The sequence below is a fragment of the Somniosus microcephalus genome, chromosome 31 (assembly GCF_052327205.1).
Source record: "Somniosus microcephalus isolate GS21.2 chromosome 31, FLI_Smic_1.0, whole genome shotgun sequence".
Lineage (NCBI taxonomy): Eukaryota > Metazoa > Chordata > Chondrichthyes > Squaliformes > Somniosidae > Somniosus > Somniosus microcephalus.
Window position 1 is genome coordinate 12973177 of NC_141017.1, and position 12252 is coordinate 12985428.

The 12252-nt window shown below is 46.5% G+C and overlaps 1 protein-coding gene across 1 annotated transcript in view; it reads right to left on the bottom strand.

The window, feature by feature from the left end:
- The window catches only part of atp13a1 (ATPase 13A1), a 119091-nt gene that overhangs the window by 101059 nt on the left and 5780 nt on the right, over positions 1-12252 (bottom strand). Inside the window, exons 2-5 of the mRNA XM_085971416.1 lie at positions 8039-8128; positions 5806-5993; positions 4632-4704; positions 891-1046 (exon numbers count right to left, since the gene is read on the bottom strand). Of these exons, the coding sequence (XP_085827542.1) occupies positions 891-1046; positions 4632-4704; positions 5806-5993; positions 8039-8128 (507 nt within the window). The remainder of the gene's footprint in view (positions 1-890; positions 1047-4631; positions 4705-5805; positions 5994-8038; positions 8129-12252) is intronic.

The following is a 12252-nucleotide window of genomic DNA, read 5'->3' on the forward strand; positions in this document are numbered from 1 at the left end:
CTGGTGCAGTGGAAAGTGCTTTTAGATTAGAATAGAGAGACACATTGTTGAGATACTGCAAAGGGAACTTTACTCTGTATCGAACCCGTGCTGTACCTGCCCTGGGAGTGTTTGATGGGGTAGTGCAGAGGGAGCTTTACTCTGTATCTAACCCGTGCTGTACCTACCCTGGGAGTGTTTGATGGGACAGTGCAGAGGGAGCTTTACTCTGTATCTAACTCGTGCTGTACCTGCCCTGGGAGTGTTTGATGGGACCGTGTAGAGGGAGCTTTACTCTGTATCTAACCCGTGCTGTACCTGCCCTGGGAGTGTTTGATGGGGCAGTGCAGAGGGAGCTTTACTCTGTATCTAACCCGTGCTGTACCTGCCCTGGGAGTGTTTGATGGGGCAGTGCAGAGGGAGCTTTACTCTGTATCTAACCCGTGCTGTACCTGCCCTGGGAGTGTTTGATGGGACAGTGTAGAGGGAGCTTTACTCGGTATCTAACCCGTGCTGTACCTGCCCTGGGAGTGTTTGATGGGACAGTGTAGAGGGAGCTTTACTCTGTATCTAACCCGTGCTGTACCTGCCCTGGGAGTGTTTGATGGGGCAGTGTAGAGGGAGCTTTACTCTGTATCTAATCCGTGCTGTACCTGCCCTGGGAGTGTTTGATGGTGACACTGTGATCACAAAATGGAAAAGTATACCATTACAATATTATGCTGACACCAGGCATCTCAGAGTAACACTGCTAAATTAGTGTCAAATTAGGGCAGTTTTATCTGCCCAAACTCATTTCACGCAAGACCCTTAATGTAAACAGGCAGCAAAGACCTTCATTCCTGGCTATTTTCCTGATCTTGTTTAACTCAGTTGGACACCAGGCAACATTTACCCCAATAAACTCCTACCTGAATCATGTAGGGTTTGTTCCCCATTTTCCGGATCTCCGACATGTTCCTCATTTGCTGCTGCACTAGGGAGGCCTCGAAGGCTACCAGCATGAAGAGGGTAAAGACACTGTAATACCAGTACTCATCCAAGCACCAGAGACCCACGCAGAACACCTGCAGAAACAGACGGGCGCACTGTAATACCAATCATAGCATACCCAAAAAATAAATGTTGGACTGGTGCGCTAAAAGGGACTCAAAGTGCCCCGAATTCTGGAGGCGATTGCCAGCTGGTAGTGAGGTCGAGTTCCACTGGGGAGTGGGAAGGACATTAATCTCATTGAAACTTATAAAATTCTGACAGGACTGGACAGACTAGATGCAGGAAGAATGTTCCTGATGGTTGGGGAATCCAGAACCAGGGGACACAGTCTAAGGATAAAGGGTAGGCCATTTAGGACAGAAATGAGGAGGAATTTCTTCACCCAGAGAGTGGTGAACCTGTGGAACTCTCTACCACAGAAGGCAGTTGAGGCCAGTTCATTAAATATATTCAAGAAGGAGTTGGATATATTTCTTAAGGCTAAAGGGATCAAGGGGTATGGGGAGAAGGCAGGGACAGGGTACTGAATTTGGATGATCAGCCATGATCGCATTGAATGGTGGAGCAGGCTCGAAGGGCCGAATGGCCTACTCCTGCTCCTATCTTCTATGTTTCTATGTAATCCCCTCACCGAACTCAAAGTCAACTAGACCCAACATGACGACAAGTCTCCAAAGACAGTTTTGGGCTAGAATGGAACTATTTCACGTTTAGTACTTTTTTTAACCCCACTCCAAGCAACATTTGCAATTGCAGATAAGTGGTCGAATAGCAATTATGCTGTACACCTCCTTTAAAACACAGTTCCCAAAATGATTTCGACATATTTATTTCACAAACAAAATTCCAGTTTATCTGAACAAGAGAGAACCTATTGCCAACATTGGGGAGGAATATTGGATTCCTCCCAAGAACTTGGACAGGCCATCTCCCTTTCAAGTTATCTGCTCAATGTGATGGGCTCCTGCTTAGCGCAGAGAGGCAGGCACCGTCAGACCTGGAATCAATCGCACAGATTAAAGTGTCTTTTTGTAGGGGGGAGAAGCACCTCATGATATGAAACCCTTTTAACTGCTTCCAGCTTTCACTCAGGGCTGAGGAGATATCTTCTCTGTAGATGGTTCAACCAGGACATTTCTCTTTCATATATGTATGCTCCCAGACGGGATGTGAGCACAGTCTGTGCACGTCAAATGCCAAGTCTCTTGCACTATAAATAACATGCATTACAACCTATTGCTGTGTAAACACTGGCTGACCGATTTACACTAAAACCCGGGACGGTGCTGATAACTGCAGGTAATTTTGTGACAACTGATGTGCATTTATGATTTATATTCAGAACAGTTAACTGTTGCGAGCATATCTCCTGTCCCATCGCTCATGAACAGTACAAGGTGGACAGGTTGCACCTCAACAGAGCTGGGACCAATGTCCTCGCAGGAAGGTTAATTAGCAGTGTGGGAGAGGGTTTAAACTAATTTGGCAGGGGGATGGGCACCAGGATGAAACATTAGGAGAGGAGAAACAAGGTGCACAGAGGACTGGGAGAAACAAATAGCGCGAGAGTAAAGAATAGTTCGGAACTAGGAGGAATCAGGCAGGGGGCAAATGCGAGGCAGCCCAAGGTGGGTTTAGAGTGCATGCGCGTAATTGCACGGATCGCGGTAAATTAGGTTGGTGAGCTGCAGGCACAAGTAAAGCTTGGGATTATGATATAGTGGCAATAACAGAGACCTGGCTCAAAGAAGGGGAGGATTGTGAACTTAATATTCCTGGCTGCAAGCTAAGGAGAGATAGGGAAGGAAAAAAGGAGGGCGGGGGAGGAGATGGGGGGCGGTGGCAGTATTGACCAAAGAAACTTATAGCACTGGCGAGGGATGATGTAGTTGAGGGGTCAAAGACAGAGTCTATTTGGTTGGAATTAAGGAATAGAGGAGCGATTACGCAACTGGGTTTATACTATAGGCCACCTAGTAGTGGGAAGGAGAGAGAGGAGCAAATTTGCAGGCAAATTACAGAAAGATGCACGATACAGAGTAGTGAAAATGGAGGACTGCAATTATCCTAATATAGGCTGGGAGAGTAACAGATAGTAAAGGGCAAAGAGGGGGAAGAGGAGAACTTTCTTGCTCAGTGTGTTTCCAGCCCAACAAGGAAGGAAGCAACAACAACAACTTGTATTTATATAGCGCTTTTAACTTAGTAAAACGTTCCAAAGCGCTTCACAGAGTATTATAAGACAAAATATTTGACACCGAGCCACATAAGGAGAAATTAGGGCAGGTGACCAAAAGCTTGGTCAAAGAGGTCGGTTTTAAGGAGCGTCTTAAGGGAGGAAAGAGAGGCAGAGAGGATTAGGCAGGGAATACCAGAGTTTGGGGCCTCGGCAACAGAAGGCACGGCCACCAATGGTTGAGCGATTATAATCGGGGATGTTCAAGAGGTCAGAATTAGAGGAGCGCAGATATCTCGCAGGGGTGGGGAGGGGGTTGTGGGGCTGGAGCTGGTTAGAGAGATAAGAAGTGGAGAGGCCATGGAGGGATTTGAAAACAAGGATGAGAATTTTGAAATCGAGGCGTTGTTTAACCGGGCTTAACATAAGGAGATATTAGGGCAGATGACCAAAGGTTTGGTCAAAGAGGTAGGTTTTAAGGAGCGTCTTAAAGTTGGAAAAAGAGGTAGAGAGGCGGAGAGGTTTAGGGAGGGAATTCCCGAGCTTGGGGCCTTGGCAGCTGAAGGCACGGCCACCAATGGTGGAGCGATTTAAATCGGGGATGCTCAAGTGGCCAGAATTAGAGGAGTGCAGATATCGCGGCGGGTTGTGAAGCTGGAGAAGATTACAGAGATAGGGAGGGGCGAGGCCATGGGGGGAAATTTTCTGCCTAATTTGCCAAGGTACAGAGCATTGTAGTCTCCGCACTGCTAAAACTACTACTCCCTCGCACAGAATTTCTTGACAAGGGTTTGAATGCCCTATTCCTTTACCACCTGTCCTCCAACGCTGGTTTTCATGGTGCACTGGGTATTATAGTTCCACAGTAGCACGATGAAACCTGTACATACACACGTGCGCGCACCCACTTTCTCCCCTCTATCAATGCTGCCAAAAACAGACTGACTGGTGATTCATCTTATTGCTATTTGTGGGATCGTGCTGTGTGCAAAATAGCTGCTACACAATACTCACTACATTTCAAAGCAATTAATTGTACTTGAATAAAAACAGAAGATACTGGAAGCACTCAGCAGGTCAGACAGCATCTGTGGAGAGCGAAAAGCAGAGTTAACGTTTCATCAACCTGAAACTGATGCTGCCTGACCTGCTGAGTATTTCCAGCGTTTTCTGCTTCTCTCTCAGATTTCCAGCATCCGCTGTATCTTGCTTTTGTAACTGTACTTGAAGTGTTTGAGAGATGGGTGACATGAATGTCATTCATGAAAGAAAGACTTATGAAATAATACTGGCTGGCCTGCGGGTGGCGCTGTCCAAGGAGAGTATAAATACTCGGGCACGGGCCCAGCTTGCGCAGGACATTCTTAACAGGAACTAGTGAAGGACACAACTAGACCTCCATGGTGTAAAAGTTGATTAAAGCTTTGTTTAATGCTTAGACCAAGTGCCTAGTAGTTTTCTTACATCAATGGGCACTTACCTGGAAGACAAAGAAAGGGGCAGTAGCTCTCTCTTTGAAGAGTTGCACGAATTCAGGAACCACCATTTCAGCCCTGACGAATAAACAAACACACTTTAGGTGACAGAGAAGTGCTGCGTCACCGAGACATGTACAACAACACACTGGATACTTTTAATACACGGAGGTGCACGTAACCAGTCATCAGTTTTGCAGGAATTACTGCTTGCGTTAGTGTTTTTTAAAAATAATCCTTTATTGCAAATCTTGTTCCATCCCTTTTGACAATCTGAAAGGCTGCCAGGGAAGGCAGTCCCGTGCAACCTAACCCAATGGCACCTAGCAGCTCTGAAACACACGAGAGCAGCCCAAGCTGCCCTGCCCTGCACGGGTCGGAAGCGGAAGGAGGAAAGAACATTTTGGGAACTGACTTATTATTCCAGCAAAACCCACCATGTGCCACATGTCTGAATTCTCCAAAACTTCTACAATCCCGAAGTACAGAAAACCCTTCGCTACAACCGGGGCAGGGAAGGCGGGGGGGGGGGGGGAAAGAGGGGTGGTGGGTGGGAGATGAGAATTATTATTAAATATTATTTTTTAAAACGCAATGAGTTATGATGATCTGGAACACGGCCTGAAAGGGGTGGTGGAAGCAGATTTGATGGTAACTTTCAAAAGGGAATTGGATATATACAAGAAAAGGAGAAATCTGCAGGGCTATGAGGGAAAGAGCTGGGGAAGTGAGACTAATTGGCTAGCTCTTTGAAAAGAGCCGGCACATGCACGATGGGCCGAGCAGGCTCCTTCTGTGCCGTAAGGTTCTACGATTTGAGTACATTCGTTCTGCGCCGCTGACAATTTTTTTCATTTAGTCTCGGAGTCAAGGAGATAACTTGTCTAGTGGTATGGACCCTGCGTTTGATGCAAGATACCATCAAAGACTGGCTCAATCATGTCTCTGATTTGTACGGCTCAATTGGATTTCCGGTACTGTCTTTCACTGTCAATGCCGTTCACGGTAATGATCACAAAGAGATAGAAGACAAAAGTATGACTAAAAATACACACAAGCCACCAAAACCCTTGGTTATTGTTGTAGGGGTGGAGAAATATATACAACTGATTACAGAGATGGCATAAGGAGAATGGCACCATCCTTCCTCACAAAGACTCCCCCAGCTGCAGTACATACTTGTTTGTACCGTATTTCTTTTCTGCCGCTTTTAGTTCCGCCTCATCCTGGAACCCCTTGGCAGTCTGGTAGAACTGGAGTGGGAAAGCCACTGGGAAAGCCACTGGGAGGAACTCCTTTTCATCATCATCAAATATATATCTAATCTTCTGAAACTCAAAGGAGATGGCTTTCTGCCGAGTCTTTTCCTGCACAGAGAGAGAGAGAGAGAGATAAAGCGGCTTAAAGCACCAACGTGAAAACAATGGGGTTCAGGGCTGCAACAACTGAGCAGAGAGTCAGAATACGAGGATGAGAAAAGGCCATTCAGCCCATCGAGCTGGGACACCAAATTACCCATCTGGCACCCAACTAGCATCTAATCACCCAAGCCCAACATCCAATTATATTTTGAATTCCCCAACGCTCCTTGATTCAACCACTCTGCTTGGTAGATTATTCCAATCATTTATTGCCCTTTCAGAAAGTAAAAATTTACTTCAAATTTACTTTTCACTAATTTAAATTCTCTTGTCCCATTGGCTTGACTTATCTTTTAATATTCTGAATTCATCTTACCTACATACTATTTACAATACCGTCAACTGCCTGCTCTCCTGACTGCAAAGCTGATGCTTCTCTCAATCCTCCTCGGAGCTCATGCCCTTACACTTTGTGGCTGCTCTCTGCACCCTTTGCAATGGATGGATGCCCCTTTGAAGTGTGGCAAACAAGATAGCATACAGTACTTATGCTTTACAATGCACTGTAGGATTCGCTTAAGTAGAACCTCTACACTTATGCCCCACTATTCTGGCTTATATACCAACGCTCTGCTTGCAGTTTAAATTGCTTGCCAATATGCAAAGTCCCCTCATCAAACAATTGAACTCGGACTGACCGAGCCGGTGTTTAATTAACAATTGAGCTTTGTGGTCTTAAAAGGGATACTGTTCTACCTCAGGTCGCAGAATATATTGCACCTGAATCGTGTAATTTGCAATTCTTCAAGAAAAGCTCGCGATCTATGCAAGAAATGTTACCGTATGTTTAAATTTTAAAGGCAGCCACATTAAAATTGCTTGTGTGAAGCAGACATTACAAACACTTTCACAAACTGCGGGACTGCCGAAGCATAGAATACAAGAGCAGGGAGGTTATTCTTGAACTGTATAAACCATTAGTTAGGCCGCAACTAGAATACTGCGTGCAGTTCTGGTCGCCACATTACAGGAAGGATGTGATTGCACTAGAGAGGGTGCAGAGGAGATTTACGAGGATGTTGCCTGGGCTGGGGAATTTTAGCGATGAGGAAAGATTGGATAGGCTGGGTTGTTTTCTTTGGAACAGAGGAGGCTGAGGGGAGACTTAATTGAGGTGTATAAAATTATGAGGGGCCTAGATAGAGTGGATAGAAAGGACCTATTTGCCTTAGCAGAAGGGTTAATAACCAGGGGGCATAGATTTAAAGTAATTAGTCGGAGGTTGAGAGGGGAGCTGAGGAGAACTTTTTTCACCCAGAGGGTGGTGGGGTTTGGAACTCACTTCCTGAAAGGGTGGTAGAGGCAGAAACCCTCATCACATTTAAAAAGTACTTGGATATGCACATGAAGTGCCGTAACCTACAGGGCTACGGACCAAGAGCTGGAAAGTGGGATTAGGGTGGATAGCACTTTGTTGGCCGGCGCGGACACAATGGGCCAAATGGCCTCCTTCTGTGCTGTAACTTTCTATGATTCTATGAGGACTCAGAGGTGAATCATCAGCGTTAGAAAACCCGAAGTAATTTTTAAAAGGTTTCATTTTAATGGGTTGTTTGTGCCCGAATTTCTGGCAGGTTCATAGGATGCCCAACTCCGCACTGTCCCATTTTCACCCCCTCTTGCCATGCACCATAACTTCTGTCATTTAAATCACTCCTCCCCTCCACCATCACAGACTCTCCCTTTTGTCTTTCCCTACCCCCTTTTCCCCTAGCTCTGCACTTGCTTAAAAGCTGTTCACCTCCAACATCTTCCAGTTCTGATGAAAGGTCATCGACAAAAACATGAACCGTTAACTCTGTTTCTCTCTCCACAGATGCTGCCTGGCCTGCTGAGTATTTTCTGCTTTTACTTCAGATTTCCAGCATCCGCAGTATTTTGCTTTTGTAATTTAAGTAAGTTGGGTTTCCTGGAAACTGAGAACACCTTCGGCCTTGTGCGTGATTGAAGAGGTCCCGCTGGGGGGGGGGGGGGGGGAATCTGCTGCGTACCTGGTCATGCTGGAGTGGCACCAGTTCGGGGGACCCATTGTTGGGCGTGGGCACAACCTTGGCCCAGGTAGCTTTGACGGGGTTGAGTTCCTGCAGCACATGGAAACAAAACAGGTTACAGTCCCGTACATCTCAAACCATTCAGCAAGCTCACAAAGACCCATTTTCACCAGTCTGGGGAAGGGCAAGGAGTCCCGCAGAAATCTGAAGCATTCACATTTTTAAAAGCGATCTTAAAAAAAAGGTCTGTTCTTTGTTGTAAGATCAGGCCTTTTCTGCCCCCATTATTATTTCATAGAAACATAGAATTTTTAGACAAAAAAAAAAAGAGACCGAGGTCCATCTATTTCGCCTTCTATCATCCTGGTAGTCGCATGATACTATCATGGAGTTGTTGACTAATCACAGCAATCAATCTCTAGCAATTAGTCTACAACAGACCCAGACATGAGGTGAGGAAAACCCCCAGTGCTGGAGAGCTTTGGGAACCAGAGGTGCAAATCCAAAGTCACCTGTTCCTCCTGAGCACGCTACGCTCACCACACGTCATCTCTCAAATTACTCATATACTGGATCCCAAAATGTTATTTGCTGAAAAAAATCAACCAATTTCATTTCAGCCTCTCCTTCCTCAACCTAATACTGACTCCTCCCCCTCCCTCATCCTAATACGGACTCCAGCCTCTCCCTCATCCTAGTACGGACTCCTTCCCCTCCTCCCCATGACGAGCAGTGTCAGCTACATAGAAACATAGAAGATAGGAGCAGGAGTAGGCCATTCGGCCCCTCGAGCCTGCTCCGCCATACAATGCGATCATGGCTGATCATCCAAATTCAGTACCCTGTCCCTGCCTTCTCCCCATATCCCTTGATCCCTTTAGCCTTAAGAAATATATCCAACTCCTTCTTGAATATATTTAATGAATTGGCCTCCACTGCCTTCTGTGGTAGAGAATTCCACAGGTTCACCACTCTCTGGGTGAAGTAATTCCTCCACATCTCTGTCCTAAATGGCTTGCCCCTTATCCTTAGACTGTGACCCCTGGTTCTGGACTCCCCGGCCATCGGGAACATCCTTCCTGCATCTAGTCTGTCTAGTCCTGTTAGAATTTTATAAGTTTCAATGAGATCCCCTCTCATTCTTCTAAACTCCAGCGAGTATAAGCCCAATCGACCCAATCTCTCCTCATACGTCATTCCTGCCATCCCAGGTATCAGTCTGGTGAATCTTCGCTGCACTCCCGCCATGGCAAGAACATCCTTCCTCAGATAAGGCGACCAAAACTGCACACAACACTCAAAGGTGTGGTCTCACCAAGGCCCTGTACAACTGCAGCAAGACATCCTTGTTCCTGTATTCGAACCCTCTCGCTACGAAGGCCAACATACCATTTGCCTTCTTAACCGCCTGCTGCACCTGCATGCTTACCTTCAGCGACTGGTGCACAAGGACACCCAGGTCTCGTTGCATTTCTCCTTCTCCCAATCTATTGCAGTTCAGATAATAATCTGCCTTCCTGTTTTTGCCACCAAAGTGGATAACCTCACATTTATCCACATTATACTGCATCTGCCATGCTTCTGCCCAATCACCCAACCTGTCCAAATCATACTGGGGTTTCTCAGCATCCTCCTCACAACACACACGCCCACCCAACTTTGTGTCGTCTGCAAACTTGCAGATATGCAAAGGAAAACAGCGCTTCTCGCTGTAGAAAACTTGCTTTATTGGCACACAGTCACAGAATCAGCAATAGTAAGTCAACAAATACAGAAACCTTATGATGGACATTAGATGACAACAGAAGCCCTTCCAGGGTCCAAGGATACCAGTTTGAAAACTTGTGGTGCAAGTGAGGCTTCCAATCCAGCAGCAACATGTGCCAAAATATGGGTGGTTTTATGTTACAAATTCATCTCAATTATAAAGATTGCCAAACTGGGTTCAAGTAGAACGCCTACAGTTAATAGCGAGATCTCGCATCTTATCTGAGCTGCATTGAAACCTGCCTCAAAGTTGAGAGGGGAGTGTGCTAGCCCAATACATTAATTATCAACTTTTACACTGTACACCTCACCCCGGTTAACAGAGGGAATAATTTCTACAGAAACTTGCATTTATAGAATGCCTTTAATGTAGTAACATTTCCCACGGTGTTTCACAGGAGTGCAATCAGACAAGTTGTTTTTAACACCAAGCCAAAGGAGACATTAGGACAGGTGACCTAAAGCTTGGTCAAAGAGGTAGGTTTTAAGGGAGCGTCTTAAAAGGAGGAAGGAGAGGTAGAGGGGCGGAGAGGATTAGGGAGGGAATTCTAGAGCTTAGGGCCTTAGCAGCTGAAGGCACGGCTGCCAATGGTGGGGTGAGGGACGCAAGGTATGCCCAAGAGGCCAGAATTGGATGAACGCAGAGTTTTTAAGAGGGGTGGTACCACATGCTAAGTAGGAATGATATACTATGATATTTTCACATATTTGAATAGCTGATGCTGAAGAGATTAAGATGGAGAGAGTATCAGTTATACTATCAGCAATCCTCCAGAAACACATTGTTCAAAAAATGAGTACAAACTCTCCATCAAACATCAGTGCAAACAGAAAAGTAGTAAAGCATACCTGACAACTTTAGCCCCACCTGTAAAACACTGGGAGATGGGCCGAGGGGTAACAGGAGATGGAGACACAGTGATCATTACAGATGCACTGAATTGAATGGCTATAGTGCATAGTTTCAATGTAAAGATAAGCTGGGCAAGGAGGGGTAGGGGAGACAGAAGACACCTCTCCGTGCAAAGTCAGTGTATAGCAGAGAGTTAGTGCACGATGCATATTACACAGCAACTGATTCTAAACCAAACCATCCCATGCCATGATCAACGCACTAGGTTCTGTGGTTCCTATGCTGGGTCCATCAGTCATCATTGGACACACAAGAGGACCCAAGAAACTTTTATGATGCAGATAATCCGTGCGCGACAGGTCTGCCATATATTACAGCGTTAACCTGCTTAGGGTATAGAGGAGCACTCAGCCGGTCTGGCACCCAGCCTTTCCCTAAGAACGAGGAGCGGGAGTAGGCCATACGGCCCCTCGAGCCTGCTCTGCCATTCAATAAGATCATGGTTGATCTTCGACCTCAACTCCACTTTCCCGCCCGATCCCCATTTCCCTCGATTCCAGTTACATCACCTCACACTGGCAGCTGGAGCACAACGAAAATTGCTGATCTGAACTGTATTTAACCAATTAACTGCAAGACGCAGTCACTTACACTACCTCGGAATGCACTTCTGGTTAAATCTCTGCTCCCACCACATAACCAGGAAATGCTTCTACCCAGTTCAACTCCTCTTTGCTAAGTGGACAGCTTGTTACAGTCCCCACTGCGTCCAGCGGGCGCATTCGTGCGAATGCGATTTTCCCACTGCACGTGGCGGCCGAAAAAACCATAATAGGTTGTAGCAATGAAATAACTCCCATAGTTGTTAAAAGTGCTGATTGAAGCTGCCCAAAGTCTCCTCTTTCCGGCTGCCTCCCTTTGATGAGGTACCACGTGGTAAGCTCATGGCAAATGTTAGGGCTAAAGTGAAACACTGATTCAGCTCAGACTCCACACCCTATTATCGCAGCAATATGTTTTTTTAATTTGTTAATGGAATGTGAGCATCGCTGGAAAGGCCAGCATTTATTGCCCATCCCTAATTGCCCTCGAGAAGGTGGTGGTGAGCAGCCTTCTTGAACCGCTGCAGTCCGTGCGGTGAAGGTGCTCCCACAGTGCTGTTAGGGAGGGAGTTCCAGGATTTTGACCCAGCGACGATGAAGGATCAGCGATATACTTCCAAGTCAGGATGGTGTGTAACTTGGAGGGGAACTTAGAGGTGGTGGTGTTCCCCTACGCCTGCTGCCCTTGTCCTTCTAGGTGGAAGAGCTCGCGGGTTTGGGAGGTGCTGCCGAAGAAGCCTTGGCGAGTTGCTGCAGTGCATCTTGTAGATGGTACACACTGCAGCCACGGTACGCCGGTGGTGGAGGGAGTGAATGTTTAAGGTGGTGGATGGAGTGCCAATCAAGCGGGCTGCTTTGTCCTGGATGGTGTCGAGCTTCTTGAGTGTTGTTGGAGCTGCACTCATCCAGGCAAGTGGAGAGTATTCCATCACACTCCTGACTTGTGCCTTGTAGATGGTGGAAAGGCTTTGGGGAGTCAGGAGGTGAGACAT